Genomic DNA, 19,035 nt, shown 5'->3' on the forward strand with positions numbered 1-19,035 from the left:
AAGACAGGTCTGCACATTGCTCTTGATCTGCTTGATGCAACAAGGAATTAAAACCCACAAAGACAAAAACTGGGAGACATTGAGCAAAAAGAGAATTCAGCTTTTCTTCCTTTTAGTGTCCTACCTCATCATGCCTGCTCCAGCAGACACATTCGTTTCAGCCTTAGATGTAGTGATACAGAGATGGTAAGTTAATAAAAACTAATGTGGACATTCTTTTACTCCTTGTAGGAGAAGACTTGGCCAGTTTACTCCTCCCTTGAAGTAAATATTACAAGAATATTCTTGTAATTCTGGTTCCAGATTTGCCCTGAAAACAATTAGAGCCTTTTCATAGAAATCCTGTATCTGCTGTGAGTGGAACTTTAGACCCTTAGATCCACTTGGCAGCCACAAAAGCAAAAATTGTGACCAAGATTATGGTTGCATTTTTTAGATTAAACAACAAAGCTCAGGCTCCTAGGTGATGCATATATGTAATTGCATATACTGGCCAGAAAACTGCTAATTAATCCACCCGTATGAATAATAACAACCAAATCTAGACTGAGTAACAGTCTTACAGGCACGAAAAAAGGTGCCTATTTGTTCAGTTTTAGACAGAAAAGCCTAAAGCATTCAAGATTTGCATAACCAAGCTGACAATTTGTATTTCAAGAGAAAACGATAAACACCAGTGTTTCTCTGTATGAAAATGTGAAATGCTCAGTAAAATTTCAATCTGCATAATGAAACAAGTATTCCGATACACGTGAAAAACAAATCTAGTCTGAAACACTTTGCATTGTACCTGAGACAATTTACAAATACACAATCATACTAGCAGTATTTTTCACCAACAGTTCCCACACTTAACAACCTTGTTCTTTTGAAATACACAGTCTCAATTCTTCTAAAAAAATCAGAACCTCCTGCTCCCCTCAACCTTCCACAATACTGAGATAATTTCCATGATAATCTGCACACAATAGCAAGACTTCTTGCTTCTTGCCTGGTCTGGTTTTAGTAACACATTCAAGCATAGAACCTGAGACCCCTCCTTGGCAGATTTTACAAATAAATTGATCAACACAAGGAAATAAAAAGCCCTTGCTAATTAACTCTTAAGTATATAGGTGGCCAAAGTTCCTAAGTTCCTGGGAGGTAAATGTTTCATTGGTATCACCTGTTCATGGTTTTTGCTTGTCTTCAGTAAAGATCAGTCACTGCAGATGGAGAGTGAACCGAACGGTATGATTAGCTAAAGAAACAGCGCGCACCCTTGCCTTGCACAACACCCCCATGATTCCAAGCAACGCAGCCTTTCAGTGGTTCTCTTCTGGAATTCAAATGTGAAAGGTGCAAGAATGGGGGTGGGGGGAAATCTTCTGAATAGTTTTGTGGAATATTCTCATTCTTGAAGCTAATAAGAGTATCAGAAAAAATACACAAATCAAATATATAAACATGTATTTAAGTATCATATGGAAGATACAGAGCTATTTACAAACAGGCCACAAGACTTAAGGCATGTGATGTATTTATTAAAACTGTTTTATATCAGCAGAATAATCAGGAAACTCAGGGTCTGTAGTTCAAATTCAAGACTATGCTGTAAGTGTTTAAACTACCATTACGCAGTAATATTAACCTGTTGTTGACTAGTGTGTAGTATTTCTTATTTGCAGATAGATGGCTAAAACTCACTCCAAAGGAACAAAAGACTTCAGTGGTTTGATACGCGAGTGTATTTTGTGAAGCGTGAAAGATAATAAATAGCTAATGGCATGTGTACGGACTTTTTTTTTTTGGAAAAAAATGGATTTTGTAAGAACCTCTTATCTGGAAACATCATCTATGCTTTTTCAATGTGGCAACAGAAAAAAAAAATACTTTAAAGGGAGCTTACACATGTTAATCCAGTTATTAACTTGCCCATATAATAAACCAAAGGTAAAGACTAAAGTCGGTATTCTGCTTTCACTGAGATGGCTGCAACATAAGCTTGACTGTGTGTTCTCAGAGTCAGGATTTGATTTATTTCTCAATTTCTACCTATGAAATTCTGGTTAATGGTATTACCTGTTAATTAAAGCAGTATATAAATAAAACAAGTAATAATCAGATTTCAGTCCAGTAACATTCAGTTTCATTTTATTCAAGGCGAAGAGGTAAGGAAGGGGGAAGAGTTCGGAAACGAAAACAGCCATTCCATGCAGCTGAACAAAAAGAGGTGCAAACAGTTAAGACTTACAAACGTTTTAGTAATGTGTCTGGCATCTTTGATTCCATGTTTGGTTTGTCACTGATTTCTTAGACGTAATTCTAACCATTAAACTACTACTAAGCACTCAAATGACATTTTTCAAAGGTAATAAGCTTAGGTAACAGTCATCTAGAAGAGTTGTTCTTCAGTACTTCAGTAAAGGCCATGGTATACTTTCAAACACCACAGTGGGCAGACCTAAATGCCTACATTTTTATTTTTATTGAGATCCCCTTGTCTAATTGCATATGTATTTTTAATAAATTAATGTATCTATTCTGCATTCCTGAAAAAATATGCACATTGCAATAAGGAATGAGGCATAGCAGTGGATATCTCAAACAGCTTGCAATAATCCAGAAAACCACACAACGGCATAGGTCTGAACAACTTTCTCCTCAGGCTAATATATAGTTAAAGCAGAGAGAACTGGTGTTTGCCAAGAAAAGGCAAAATTCATTCATGAGTCTATGAAGGATGTGTAAGGAAAGGAAAAAAAAAAAAAAAAGAAGGAAAAAGACACAATTTAATGATTAGAAAAAGAGAACTACAGAAAATCATGTTGTCACTGCAAGCGGAGATGAGGGAGGTGGGGGAAAGGTCCCATGTTGACTTTTTAACACTTCCAGTGGTTTAGTTCTTGTGTTAAGGCTTTTAGTTAGCACAAAAGATCAAAATATTTTATACTCTATAGGAAAAATGCAATTTTGGGGGAATTAAGTTTTCCAAAACATGAACTTAACCACAGATATGTACTTTTAAAATAAATTCTGCACTTGACATTAATGGTTAAATTGCTCAAATATTATTGAAGAGCCAGCTGAGATTTGAGAATCAGGAGTTTGTTGGCAAAATAAATGTAAGAAAGTTAAGAACTGGAGATAACTGAAATAGAGGCTCTCTGAAGAGAAAATATTTAGAAGAGGGTAAATGGAAAAGCTACACAAATGGGAATGTACAAAGTACTTGCAAGAGGTACTAGAAGTGAAAGTTGCTGCAGATACTCAGTAAATACTGGGGATAGAGAGAAAAGGAGACAACACCATAATCAAGAATCAAGATCGTGATGAAGCTATTCACTAAACTATCATGCCTAAGATGAAAAGCGTAGATGAAAAACAAATTACAGATACACAGTGGTTCTCAGTGCACCTAATAACACTACTTATCAAAGGCAAGGTATTGTATTAGTTTGGCATGATTATAACCTGAGTTAATACTCTTGGTATGTGCTTGGTGTACAAACAAGTAAAGTAACATAGTCATTGTCATAGTTTGGAATTGTCTTATAATCTGTTGATTCAGTTTAGAATTCACGGGAAAAATTACAAGATTACATGTATTTTGTAACCCGCTAAATTGTTACTTAACACCAAAGGCAAGACTTACAGTAAATTAAAGAACTGCAATTGTAGGTTAGCATGCAAGTAATTTAGATTTTACAATAATGTGACAATTTTAATATCTCAAGCATCACCAGAATGTCAGAATTATAACCTGTAGCTATAAATATTCCAAACCATCGTTTGGAAACAATATTTTGGCAGCAGGTACTTACTATACGTACCAGATACTCTGAAGACTTTGATATGGGAATTTATGGAAACCTTCATGTAACACTGTACTGTTTCCTTACTGTTTGTGTCAACTGCCACTCAACAACACTATGACTACCACATCTATGAAATAAGCAGAATCACACACATTCAAGCTCTCCCTATTAAAGTTCTGTTGTCTGGGTGTGAAACAAAAAAGTTTCACTGGGTAAGAAAAGTTGATAAAAGCAACTGTGAAATATTATATTTATTATTTAATATAAATCTTACTTTATTGGTCACTTGCTTAGCACACAATACTATGTAATCCAAGGCATTGATTTTTGGTATGCAACAGTACACTTATAACCCCATAGACTCCTTCTTGAGTTGCAAGACTACTAATAACTTATTTAAAATAATAGGCTTTAATGAATATTTTTAGTGCAGAGATATATTAATTCTCCCCATTATAGGTTTTTGTAAACTCGTATTTTCTGTGAATATTGATAGAGGTGCTGCAATGTTTCCTTGAGTAGAATATAAAAAAGTTTACACTAAAAGTGATATTGTATTGTAAATTTGTCATCACCTGGTCCGTTCATTTATAAAAAGAAAGTAATATTGTTAACTCAGCAGCCACTCCTGTGATCTTCTAAATTAGACATCTCTGGTCAGTAGCCTACTACTAAAGAATTTGAGTTGTAAGACTAGTGATTACTAAATTAACATTTCCTTTGATAAACTTGAATTTCAACACAGCCTCAAGTCATATGAAAACCAAGATACTAAGTATTGCTTTTCAGAATCAAATCAAAACTGAAAAATTTGCACTGAATAGCATCGAAAGAATTATTCCAGAGTTCAATTTCAGTATCAAATGTAATGGCAGAACAAATTAATTTTACACTTCATTTATAAAAAATGAAATCTGGCACTCTTATATTAAAAAAACCCAAAAAAAACCAACAAGCCAGAACTTGGCAAATTTTTTTGATCACTAAATATTTTTTCTAATTTAATGTCATCTATTTCTGTAATATAGCCATAGACTGTTGTGACTATAATGAATGATTTCATAAATCTTCCTTCTTTCCTGTGTTTACGTTTGTTGCAGATACTCAATTAGCTCTGCTTGTTAAAGAGGAATTGAAAGGCAGCTGTTCATTGTTCTTCATATCTTGGTGCTCCTCCTCTCATTACAATTTTGGCTGATTCTCTCTCACTTCTTCCAGTTTAGAAAGGATCCACTGTGTGAAGGAAAAGGAAAAAACAAAAGTGTTTCCTTGGTAAAAACCATACAAAGCAGCTGAAAATTAGATTGGGTTGGCCAGACACCTCAGTATCTGCTGTCTTCCTTACTCAGTTTTAATACAGTGCCCAAAAGTCTACTGTAGATTACAAACCCCTGGTTTTCTCACATGAAAATGGAGGCATTTAAGTACCAACATCTGACATTGAATAACACAACTAGTTAAACAGGCCAGGTTTACATTTCAGTTTTCTGGTCTGTATTTCAATGAATAACATTTTAAAAAACAAATTACATCATTTCACCCACTCTAGACAAATCACAGATGACAACAGAGAAGCAAGTATAACAAAAGACAGGACAAGAACAGGTTGCAGCAATGTGATAATACAGTTATTTAGAAAGAAGCTTTCTTTAACTATATTCTGTTTCTTTTCAGGAATTTCAAATTCACATGTTTACTGAACAGGAAAGGGAAATTAGTTTCCCAAGAGTCTAAAAAAAGGGAGAGGGGTGCAGTGACATTGAAATCCAGGGTAGGAGATGAGTTACACAAAGGGATTGCCATGAGAAAGCTGCATAATGTTTTCAAGGAAGATAAGTGGATTATTACAAATCTGATTGTTACTGGATCAGGATCTATGTTACAGATCTTTAGGACCCACTCCTTCCCATCACTAGCTTAGTGCCTTAAGTAAAGGGAGCTTCTGCTTATCAGGATGCTGAAGGTATGGAAGAAGAACTGGCTGTTCAAGAAACTACTATTCACATCAGAATATGGCACTTCTCACAGACAGCCAACTCCATAGCGGCCACTGGACTGACACAATGTTCATGAAGCAGCATCACTCAAATGACCTCATATCCTTTTTACTATAAAGGGTGCAAGTTTCATTTTTACTGTTCCTAAAACACGTCCCTCAGTGTCATCTCCTATATACACAAGCACAAGTGTCACATTTGCAAAAGTGAGATATACGCTGAACAGCCCGGATGCGACTCTCAGGGACTTACTTTCTGTAGGATAGACCCTAAGGCCCCGATGGCAATTTTTGCATGAACCTTCCTATGAATGAACCTCCTAGAGAAGTCTTCCTTCTCAAATATAAAACCACATTCCTTACCAAACCTGTCTGATAGTGAACTTTCCCCTTGTATTTGCATTCCTGTTGGTTTTGTGATGTCCACAGACTTTCTAGGAAAATATGCAAACCAACATTTTTGTGAAAAGCGCACACAACTTTTCGGCTTTCTTTTCCTCGCTTAAGACTTACGGCACACATAATACAATGCACTAATTTGGTTTTTGGAATTGTTCCCAATTTAGCTGGGGCATAGATGTGATTCCCTTCCACACAGACTACTGGACCTCAATGATGCCCCTGCCCCACCCCAGCCAAAAAGAAAAGAAAGAAAGAAAAAAAAAAAAAAGAGCTCAGTATCTCCAAAGACTACAGCAAAGTCAAATTCAGCATGGGGTCCTCAAATACCTTGACAGTATTTGTAATACTCTTTGAGGTTAGAGTAAAATGTTATCATTCAGCTGTGGATAGGAACCACCCTCATAAAGGCAAAAGCAACTTAAACTGATGAGAAGATGCAAAAGCAACTTAAACTAATGAGAGGATATAACATCTGCACACTGTTTCAAAGCATGATCCCAGCGTAACATACCCCACTGGTGTGAAAATATACAAGACTAGTTTATTGTTGTGAAAATAATCAGCTACACTAATAAAAACAAGGCAATTTTTTTTGTTTTCAATTTACAATGAAAAAAACGCACAATCCAGCTACCTCAGTTCTGGCAGCAGACCAGAACCACTCCTACCCTCTGCTGTAGTCAAAACTAGTGATGAGAAAATGAAGAGATCATCCAGAGTATGTGTATAATAGTAGTAATAGTGTCATATATACCCTTTGTGTTTCTATAAGGGCTTTTCTGCATTCTTCAATCAAAACTGTATTTTGATGAACAGAGGAATGACATCCCCTCCCATCCCCCTGGAATAAAACTAGGTGTAGTTTACAAATACTGTTTGTTCTATTAAAACATGCTATTTTAATTCACATTCTTGATCATTTAGTTTTTGTTAGCAGTACTGTTAAATCACCCTTTTGACAGTTAGAATTCCAAAGATTCATGTAAGGAAAAGCTTGGTATTGGAATTGAGTATTTTTGAAATTCAGTACTGAATGCACCATTGTCATTTCCATCTGTGTAATGACTATGTGGAAACACTGAATTTTAAATATACATAGTAGTTTCGGGTTAAGGATATACCCGTTTCACTTTAAGCCAAATTTAACACAGTATAATTGTAATAGTATTTTCATGTTACCTTGGCATCCTCTGGACTTTTAAAATTAATAATTTTTCCAAATTCTTTGGCGTGGAACACAGACTTAACTCGTTCCTAAAGGAATAGCAATTCAAAACTGAAGTTAGTATCTTCAAACTTTATGACTAAGAAATTATTTACCATTAAGGCAGCTATATGGTTCAGCCAGCCACGTGTACCCGTTACGCTAATCTGAGTATGTTCACATCGCATGCACACACCCCTGAGAAACTTCATTTTCTGCATGAAAGCACAGCGGAGTGTGCTGGAACTCCAGCAGTAACAGACTTCCCTTTTTACCATAGAGACCCTGGAGACTGGACTATAGAAGTGTGTAGGAATGGAAGGCAGATAATGGAGTATGTAGGGTAACAAAATCCAGTACTCCCCAAGATTGTAATTTTTCATTCTTCTTAAAGTTATTACCTGGGTGGACATTCCACCCATACTGAGTTGCAAGTTGTGGTCTTAAGTAGTGAAAAAAGCAACTGAGACTTCAGAAACAGAACATAAGCAGTGATTTGCAAAATACAGTTTTCAACCATAGATTTCAGTAAAGAGCATACTGCAGACATGTGAATGGACTCTGAAATGACTGCTGTGTGGGGATAAAGATGGATATGTTATTCAGCATTGCCTGAAATGGCAGAAACTCTAAGAATTATTTCATCCTGTAAAAGTTCACTTGCAGTCAGAAATCCAGTTTGGAGGATTCCAAACCAATAGGGCTCTGCCTTTCATGCTCTCTGCAATAGAAACAAATAATCTGAGTGAAAAACGGAATGACTTTGTACACTGTCAAGACTGTCCTGACAACCAATATGTGTAATTACACACATAAAGCTTATTAAAAACAGAAAAATCAAGCCACTGGCAGGTAAATTTATTGATTTAAATTAAATCCAATTACCATCTCAACAAGAATTTAAGATTATTTTTTTTTTAAGGAACTTTGCCTCTGTAAATACACTTAGTCATCAGTGGTCATCTTGCTCCTTATGTCCTTTGCCAGTTTACTAGGGAAAGAAAGTTTGGCAATTTTTTTTTTAAAGGAAAAAAATGCAACTGAGAGCAACATTCTACAACTTGCATTGGAAGGAATAAGCATATGTAATTATATTTTTCATGAAGATATTAATACACTATTATATTTTTGAAGGATTTGATTACAAGTAAATAAAAAAAAATCCTTGAAGCACAGCACATGCAAATCATTGCTCTGATATATCTGAATCTTTGGGATTGCAGCAAGGTAGAAGTCCACATATTGGCATATTTCCATTGTGCAGAATAGAAATACTCTGCAATCTTTGAGAGTTTTGTTGTACCACCATTTTCCAGTCTATGAATACACCACAAACTAATGCACACCAACAGAAAATGCCCAGGGCTCAAGGAATCATTTCATCTTCAAACATCATGTTCCCATTCTCCTTAGAACAGTCAGAAGCTAGTTATCTGAGGAGTTTGCCATACCAACTCCCTTCTCTGAGTGCATCTTCACTAGAAGAGAGATCAAGAATTCAAAGGAGAGCTCAGGAATTCAAAGTTCAATCTTACAAACAGTAACACAAAAAGAAAATGAAACGTAGGTTAACATACCTTGGCTTCAATGCGTAATCTTCTGCCATCGACAATGAATGGTTCTTTGGTAAATTCATCGTAAGTGTATTGCCATTCACATGTCAGCTGTCCAAATGTCCCTTTTGTCACAAACAACACACCACTAGGCACCAGAAAATAAAATTTATAGTTTAAAAATTAATGTAAAAATACTAATAAGTTACAAAGTTATCCAAGCTCTAATGAAGTCATGGTTACAAAATAGTACTCATCTAATGATCCATAACCATACAGCATACTTTTCAAAAGTGAATTTGAACCTTCCTCTAACTTATTTAAAATACTGTTTCATAGCAAAACCATAACACTACTTCTAGCTGTATTTTTACAAGTCGTAGAAACTTTTTTAGTATGTCTGATACTCTACTTACTTTGTTCCTATATTACCCTTTTTTCCTTCAATATGCTAATTTAAGTGAATCCCACAGTTCCATTGATTAACATTCAGCCTAACCAGATTTATAAGAAAACCTTCTCATTAAAGAAATCATAAAACCAGCATTCCCTTTCTCTCCTTAGATAAATTACTATGACACTAAACACTCTTGTGCTGAACAATCCTGCTGTTGAACAAGATTATTAACAGCACAGTAAGCATGCCTTCCCCACTATTTTATCTACATAGACAAGGACAGTGCAGTTACTGATCAGTTATCAAGGCATGTACATTTTGACGGTAGTTTTAAGTAGTTATTATTGAGTCAAAACTGTTTACCTTTTTGTTACCATTAACAGATCTGTACTGTTGACCATAGCATGTGCAATATATCTGAGTTTTGCAAATCTTCCATTTTCAATTTTCTAAAAGAGATTGAAGTTTTATAGTTTTGAATACGCTAGTATAAATTCATGTACTAATTCTGTGCTTAAAACTTATCCTGCAAAAGTATGTTATAACAAAGCACATAGCACACAAATAAAAGGCTACTTTCATAAGGCCAGAATATGTCTAGCAAGTCTGTGACAGCTAACATTCATAATTACATAGCATTATTCAGTCGCTGTTAATGCAGCTATGCAAACAGAAATCAATGCTAACCAGAACTGGCAAGGAACAATATAATCTCTCAGAACATTTCTCAGGACTATTTTCTACATATTTTTAGTACACACCAAACTTCTGCCAACTAATGCAGTTCTGAGACAATAAAAGAAATAAGGATTCATTTCCTAATTTATGTCAAGTGATGTCCAATACATTACAGTAATTAACTCTGGGAATAAATCTGTACTTAACTGTATACAAAAACCCACCACCATGTAGACAGACTTAAAAATGCAGCACTTGAAGTAATGTTTAGCATTTCTTCATATTCTTTTGTGTCCCTCAAACTTACTTAATCTTTACCTACAATTGCTGTGAATATTTTTAACAGAATATTCTTTTATGGCCAATAAATTTTAAATATTGATGAGAGCAGATGAGTAATTTTTAAAAACAGAGGCTTTTAAAGACATGACTTGGCAACCACTGGATTCCTGACTTTCTGAGCAACAGGTGATTAAATTAGTGATCAAATTAGGACTGCTGCATCTTAGTCGAGAATAGCAACATGACTGCTTGCATATACTTCCCATGTGTTACAAACTGGAAGCAAAGATAGGTTAGTATAAACCAGTATGATTCAATAAACCCTTAACTACAAACATACTGCTTCAGATACGTATGCCAATGTTTAAAATCACTGTAGATTAGTTCTCAGTGCAGTTAAAATCGAAAAACCATTAAATGAGTATTCATCACCACTGTAAAATAATACAGACATTTATTTAGGCTTACCCTACAACTTCAAATTTGGCCACATGGATAACTCCACTTGCCCAAACAATTTTTTTAAATTATGCCTTCCCTCAAAGCTGCTGATTCTTTAGTGACTAGAATGCAAGAACATTTGAGTAACAAGTTCCCAAAAGGCAGCTTTCTGGAAAAGCTCTCAGGAAATTCACATTATTTCTCTCTTCCCAGTTCTGCTGGCCTGCACAATCACAACTATTGATCATACGCCTACTTACGTTAAGTCACTGCTTGAATTTAGTTCTGCAAGACCTAGAGTCACAGGCAGGATGAATACTGCAAGAATGGCTTAAGAAATGAGGAATTAAGGGTTTGGAAAACAGAGATTAGATTGTTTTGGTTTTGGAAACTCCTTATTCAAGCTTTGTCTAGGGATTGCAATGCCTCTGATTTTGCTCTCTTCCTGCCTCTTGTATTTAGGTCCAAACTCCTACTTCATAACCAAAGAACCAAAAAAATCCTCTCTCGAGGTAGCCTCCACAGCGTTCTAGCACACAACACACTGGATGCTTAGAAGACAGAGGTGGCTGTATGGACAGACAGCACGGATATGATAACTGACCCAGGTACCAGGTTACTGGTCTCGTTCTACATCCTGATGGACTTTCAGTGTTGGTGGCCTAGCAAGAAAGACAGTGAAAAGGAAAAGGCTGACAGGAACTTACAGAAATAATGTGTGTGGAAAGAGCAAGGGTGGTTCGGTAGAGGTAACAAATACACGTCATTGCATTCCATCTGCAAGATTCTGTGACAATGACAGCAATTTCTCTTACTGTCCAAACACATATATAACAAAGTATGACCAATATCTCTCTTCTATTAGAAGCAGTTATAAGGGAGATGCATTTAGCAATATAACCTCATTAGGATGGAGAGGATGTCTTAGTCTTTCTTCTTCATCGAAGAAGTTAACTTTCTTACACTTTGCACAGCACTGAGGTGAGGCTCTCAATCCAAACATTAATCCCCATTAAATGGGATTTAAGAGAGCAGGGTTATCTCTTTCTGTCTCTTCATTAGCTTGCTAGTTAATTTTCAACAAGTCACATCACCCCACTGTAACTTACTCACTTTACTGATAATACAGAATTACAAAAATTCTTATGGAACTAAAGTATACTTCATTATCACACAGGTTGCAATCCTAAACAAAAAATATTTCAATGTCCACCAAATAGCACAAAAAGTATTTTGTTCTACTGAGATTCACAAGTGATTTGTGCAACCCAAAAATATTGTTAGCACGTGGTATGTGCTGAGCTAAATACTCTTCATTGTTAGCTAGGAGTCAAAGATCATGAACTCAAGTTATCTGCATTCTATAGTTTTGTAGAGAACAGATGTTAATTGAGAAATAAAGCACAGGAAAACGCTACACAGTCCATTTGCAAAAATAACATTTGTATCTCTGCCAATGCTGAGCAGTAACAACTTCTACATTTTCTGCCTTTAGGTTTTTCTACCCTTCATCTACAACCTTCATCCCTTTTAGCATTAGGCTTGCACCTATTCATTAGGAAATATGTAACAGAGGTATACATCAATTTACTGCTAATAGTTCTTAAAGCAAGATCACTACTGCCCTCTGCTACTAAAATGTCTTAAAGAATTCAAACATTAAAGGATATATAATTGATCCCTCAATATAGATGCATAAATATGTTTGTAGAATTGTTAAGTATTTAAATATTAATTGTTTGGAGAAAGATAGCAACTTGGACCACTGTCTGGTGATGTAAAACTATGAAAGTTAATATTGATCAATCATTGTTTCAATATTAGTTCCACCACTGTAAAAATTAGCATTTGTTTTCTTAAAACACAACTTCTGTATTTCAAATTAAAAAAGGTTTAATAACCTGATTGCTTTAGTATATGCTATAGTTCATTGACTAGAGATGGAATGGCATGCATCTATTGAAAAAAAGACATGTTTTACAGCTGCTGGAGTGAAGTATTCCAAGCACAAATCCCCTCCTTTGCTAATTATTCTTACCTGTAGTACAAATTCCTAGATGTCACTGCAATAATCTAACGGCAGATGTGATCATTTGTGCAGAGATGGATATGCAGATATGCTCAGTGTCTTAAAAGTGCCATCTCTGCATTTGGAAAGATTCCGGTTACACTACATGCTCCTAGTTTATTGAGAAGCAAGCACAGAGGCCTTTGACAAAGTTAGAAATGAAGCAGAGCAGAGTGTAAGCAGTGGAGACAAAATTAAAAACCTATGATCCTTCTGATTATAGTTCTAAGAAATATTACTAGTACATATGATACAAAAAGTCTGAATGTTTGATGCTCTTCAACCCAACTGAAACAGCATGTAAAAGAAACACTGTAAAGGCTGTTACTACTTAATCTGAACAAGAAAGAAGAGTAGGAGATTTGTTATACCCACATTTTAACTTAGTGTTCAATGGGATTTTAGACTGCCAACGTATTTCCCTATGAACCAATTACTGTCCAAATGTATGACTTCAGAAGGCAATCTATTGCTGTTGCTAGAAACTCCAATATGAATGTATCTTTCAGCTCATACGGTGACTTCTTCAACAGCTGCAGAACCACTACTTCCAGGAGGTTAACCTGGTGTAACTACATATCCAATCTTCCCCTCACAAAGATTTAATAATTCTAACCAGTACCCAAGCCACTTAGATCTAGCTTGAATGTGTGTGGGGAAAAAAATGGGAAGTGTTAAAAAAGTTACTGTAAAACATTTCTTTTGCTGCCATGTAGAATTCTCTCCTCATCCTTTATTAATAAGAACTAACATCAATCCTTTATTGCCTCCTCCCTCATTCCAGCTATCCTAATGTGCAATGCCATTCTACAAAAATAAAGCTTTTGTCCATGATGTGCAAATGCCTGAATTTAAGATTCCATTCAGCCGTGCTGAACATCAGCTCTGAAATCAACATGGTTTTGTTAAAGTCAACAGAAATTTGAGGTCAAGGTTAAGATTTCAATCTAAGGCCTCAGGATGCAACAGAGTAAAACTGAGGACATCTGCTTTCTTTCAGAACAAAGTTTCTACTTCACAACACAAATATAATTTGCCTATGCTGACTGGCAGAATTATCTTGGTAAATTTTTGATCTGAATACCAAGAGAATGTATTTGATGGGCTGAATGGAGAAGCCATATTGATCTACACTTTCATTATGGTGTCCACATCTGGAAGTTCTTTGTGTTGCCTGCCAATACAACCAAAGTTCTTTCATTTGTAGCATCTGAAGTGATTACGGTACCAGCAGGGAAATGGAAAAATATTCCAATTTTCTTTTCTGCATTCTCTGTCAGAAAACAACAAGCTGGTGTATGCTTTGCCTAGGACGCTGGTAGTTTTTACTTGCTTTTCCACCATATATAAGCATTTATGCTTCAATCACAAAAAATCTAAAATGCAACCGAATCTCACAAGTTTCCATGTTCTTCTGAAACAACTGGTGTTAGTCTCAGCCAGCTTCCTGTGGTATATACATGTCTTCTATTTGGGGATGGGCAATAGCTATGTAATAATACCCAAATGTTGCACATTTAAGTGGTAAGGATCCTGCTCTTTCCTTTAACCTAGACACAACAGGTTTTCCAAAGGAAGATGAAGAGTGACAGCTGTGACTCAAATAAGGGAGCAGCAAACTCAATAGCATGTATGAATGGATGGCTGGTACAAGTCAGGACGATGTAGAATAAAAGTGAAGCTACTTTGAACTTTGGAAATAATTTCTCCCTATAATTTTATGAAGGGAAACCTCAGTTTTAGAGTAGTTCATGATATGGCTGTTTATGTTTTGATTTGAACCCAAGCCCAAGGACAGGGTGAAGGAAGGAGAAAAAGGAAGAGTATGACACACTTTTCCCATTCCTCAGGTGTTCTTCCTGGCAGACTGAAGTTTGAATACAAAGGAACAAGGGCTTTTTCAACCTATTCTGACATTCTACCACCTGATCTGAATCTTACTTCATGACCAAAAAAAGATCATGAAGGCTAAACACCTCCAAGACAGTAAGACACTGTATTGAGCAGAGCTTTGAAGGACAGTCTTCTCTACAAGCTTACACCCACCAAAGCATAGCTGGGCAGCAACCTTACACAAGGCTGTAGAAGGGCCCTCACAAACTCCTACACTTTAAAGGCAAATTAGAAATAGAAAAAAGGTTTTGAATTTATTTTGGTTTTGGGTAGGCACTGAGCTGTAACACAGAAAACTTCTCTGAGATTTCATGGTGCAAGTATAATGACTTACAAACATAAGTATGACACTAACCTATCTTTCAGCTTTATTCACTGGCAGGGCAAAGACCAGTGATTCCTGGCAAGTCTATAGCTTCTGTAAATGACCAACAACAAAGGTATAAACAGTCTATGAAATGATCCCAGAAACTGTCTATATTGTCCCTCTGCACTGACTGAAGTCTACAGAGCTTCCTGAGAAAACAAAAAGACCAAAGAACCCTGATCAAATGGGATGTACCAGTTAATGCCAGAGACAAAGAGCACAGCCAATTCTTCAGCACAGCAAGGAGGAAACATGTAAATTCAAAATTACCATCATACATAAAACTAAACACTCAAGAACAGCTGAATCATCAATTTGTTCTACAGCTCACATCAGAAAACTTGACATCCTGAGCTGAAAGGATGGCACTTACTCCTGGATTTTTCAGCAACAGTACTGGACTTCAAATTTAATTCACCAACAAAAAAGCAGAGGAAAAACCGATACATTAAATGATGGGGGTCAGGGTGCAGAGGACGGGACAAAAACAAAAAAAAAAAACAAAAAAAAAACCTGGTTATTTGACATGATGGTCTGTGGTTTTTTGATGCGTTACTTTACAACCCTAAACAAAATAATCTCTAAATTGTTTTTTGGTTTGGTTGGGTTTTGAGAGGGTTTTTTGGTGTGGTGTTGTTTTTGGGGGGTTTTTTTTGCATTTTTGGTGCCTTAAAGAGCATCTCGTTCAGCTACTTAGCTATTACACTTTTCACAAGTTTTTGTTTTATGACTTGAAGAGAAATTAAATCCTAATATCCCAAGAGATTCAACTTTTTGTGATCCTACAATTTCTTTTCCCAATGTACATTCAGAGGAAGCTAGACTCAAGACAAAAACAAATAGAATACTTGTTCAAAAACTACTACATTTTTTATTAACATAGAAACTTTAAAAATAGGGCTATACTCCACGGAAGAAACAAAATAAGGTATACAAGTCATATTTTCCAACTATACTGCCAAAGTTTTTAACTTTTTTTAAATTAGCATTCTACAATATTTCAACCTATTGAGTAAAGAAAGAAGTATTTTTAGTTATGTTGTAGTGGAACTTGAATTAGTGATACCTGAACAAGAAGTACTACCATTCATGCTAAATTTTACTTCCATATTCTGTAATGACTTACAGAACTATAAATTAAAATAGTTTAAAAATTAGATAAATTTGATAGAAATACTGTATTACATTTTTATTATAAAATGCTTACATTACAAATGATTACAAAATTATTACATTTCTTGCTAAATCTGTTTTAGAATGAGGAAAAATCATGTTTTGTTATGAAATTGACATACATTGTCTTGTAGGGCAGGTCATTACAGAAGAAAAACAAAGTTTTGTAGGAATAAGAAACTGTACTAAAAAGCCAAAAAGGCAAAAGATGTCAGTAACATATTCAAAGTTCCCAAAACCCAGTAAACTTAACAAAATGCAGCTGGAACCTTTTCACAAAGTCATACCTAACAATTTCTTCAACTTTTAGGCATGAAATGTCTTTTTTTTTTTTAGAAATTCTACATTCTTCAATGAAATACTCAAGATCTATTTGTACCTGAAATACTCAAAACCCTTCCCACAATGTTTCAGGCAGTAATAAACTGTAATACAGTCTTTCATCTACTTCTGCAAGACATCCTTTTCAGATGACAGTATTACAAAGTATGTGGCAATACATGAGCTGTTGCAATCTTAAGCATCAGTAGCTTCACCTAAAAGAAACTCTCAAGCTGAGTTTGTCCTCGCTTTTATATGGGATACTATAGACATATATTCCTTGGCTCATCATTGCCCATGAGATCAGACTGTACAGCAGCTTTTGAAGGCATAGAGCCACAATAAGCAGTCTTATGGATTTTAATAGTTCTTCCCTCAGAGTTTTTGTAACTGGAAGACAAAAGACCATGAAAGACATGACATCACCTTTGGTAAATATGCAACTATTTCAGAAGCTTTTACTGCTTTAAAGCAATTCTAATTCTTGAGTGGCTGGCAAAAGAATTAATTCTTACTACAGTACTTTTTGATACATAAATGTCTATTACAAGATGTCTTTAAAATGCAACACAAAAATCTAAAGTTAGCAACAAACCACAAAAAAGAACGCGAAACCTATGCAAGCATTCCACTGAATACAGATTATAACAATTTTTAAAGAAAGAAGTAACTTGTAAAACTATATTGTAGAATTTACAGTACAGAATTATAGTGGTTCAGTGTTGTGGGTTTTTCTTCCCCATTTCTAGGTAAATAAACTAAATACTTTTGCATGGTACACAGGTTTTACTACACAGAGCCTTCTAAAAGTCCTGGTATTTTCTTCAGCTGTCCATGCTTTTACTTAGGGTTTAGTTCTGGGGTGGATTTTTACTTTTTTTTTCTTGCTATGAAAACAAAAATACTGATTTAAGAACCAAATAATTTACGTTCACAATCAAAAATACTTAAATAAACCGTTATTTCACACATCTAAGGATTCCAAATGATATACAAAGTAAGTATTTAAAAAATTACGGTAAAATAAATGATAAATTAAAAAGTAAAAGTTTATGTTAAATGTTTCTTTTAAAATGTGTACTTTACCTTATAAATACTTTTATAGATCATTTAGTGTTTTTACATAATCTAGTTCCAGGAAACACGAGAAACAATGTTGCAACAGAACAGATGAATCCATTTTAGATATACTTTAGATGTGTTTATTGTTAAAAAGAAAAGCAAACAAGAAACTTTTGAAATATGAAACAAATAAACAGCATTTTAACACCAATGACTGTACAACTCAGTAAAGTTTTACTAAACACATTTAAAAGCATTCTGTCTAGCAAATTATAAATAAAACCTGTCAAACACTTACAAAAATGGAAAAACGTTAAATACACTTGATAGAAACATATCTAGAAATAAACTCTAAGGCATGGTATTACTATTTTGTCATATTATTCATTACTATTTTCACCTAATGTCAAGTTTTATCTTTAAGACTATTTTTATTATATTCTTTGCTCCTTTGCCTAGCATTTATGATGACACAGTTTTATTTCCCCACTTATATCTTTTTTTTGCACAGCTTGAAAAATAAGAATTTAATTAATATCAGACAATCTCAATTTCTCAGTGAGAATTATAGCAGCAACATTTAATATTTAAAGGTCAAAAGAATGTGACAAAGGCCATGTATATCTGTTACAGTCCATATTATCCTAACTGTCATCATCATCACTACTATTGTGAGTCTTAGTCCATTCCCTGTAGGCCTGTCTTTTCTGAAAGCATGGTAAAGGAAGAAGAAAGCAGAAGCATTAGTTTAGAAGGGTTAGTTTGTCTGGCAAATTTATTAATGTAAAATAAAACCCCAGAAAACAAAGAAATGCTGAAGTGACATCCTAGTTTAGGACACAATATAAGCACACAAGATCACCTATATCCTATTTCCTTTCATCAGCATGTACAACCTCTAAATCACTAGAAGTTTTATTCAAATCTAATCCAGTGATCCACTGCAAATGCTTCAACACAGTGACTGCACTGGGGCTAGTCACCAGACCTGTATGCATAGAAATTATAGAAAAAGGGGAGAACGGTCTTTTTTACCCCCCTAAGAAAATATTATGCTATCAATCTGCTTCATACTGAGAAAAAGTAATACACAGTGTCTCATGCAAAACATAGAAATATCTCTAGAAACAGAAACATTAATTTTATTTTACCCTCAAGTGTACTAAGACATCAAACATGCTGCATCAGAAAATGTCTGGAAAAAAATATTATGCAATTCAGTATCTTCTGATTTGACTATCTACAGGGAAATTTATGATCCTGTTTGGAGCTTTCAAAACATTTCTTCAGGAGTAGTTCTGCCTTAGAATCATCAGTAGTGAAGACTAACATGAAACATACAATTTTCCAAATTTTAGGTACTTTCAAATAATGGTTGTCATCACAAAATATGACAAGCAT

General features: G+C 35.0%; 1 protein-coding gene across 3 annotated transcripts in view; it reads right to left on the bottom strand.

Moving 5' to 3' along the window:
* Nucleotides 1-2,116: 2,116 nt before the first annotated feature.
* Nucleotides 2,117-19,035, bottom strand: part of VPS13A (vacuolar protein sorting 13 homolog A) — a 112,503-nt gene continuing 95,584 nt past the window's right edge. The window contains exons 69-72 of one of the 3 annotated variants that reach the window (XM_055790454.1): nt 9,713-9,798; nt 8,977-9,100; nt 7,375-7,449; nt 2,117-5,030 (exon numbers count right to left, since the gene is read on the bottom strand). In XM_055790454.1, the coding sequence (XP_055646429.1) occupies nt 4,980-5,030; nt 7,375-7,449; nt 8,977-9,100; nt 9,713-9,798 (336 nt within the window). In that variant the 3' untranslated portion in view covers nt 2,117-4,979. Of the gene's footprint in view, nt 5,031-7,374; nt 7,450-8,976; nt 9,101-9,712; nt 9,799-16,252; nt 17,460-17,747; nt 18,342-19,035 lie in introns of those variants that run through there. The other 2 variants (XM_055790456.1, XM_055790455.1) reach the window with 2 other exon arrangements.

The sequence above is a fragment of the Falco peregrinus genome, chromosome Z, assembly GCF_023634155.1.
Source record: "Falco peregrinus isolate bFalPer1 chromosome Z, bFalPer1.pri, whole genome shotgun sequence".
NCBI classification, from domain to species: Eukaryota; Metazoa; Chordata; class Aves; order Falconiformes; family Falconidae; genus Falco; species Falco peregrinus.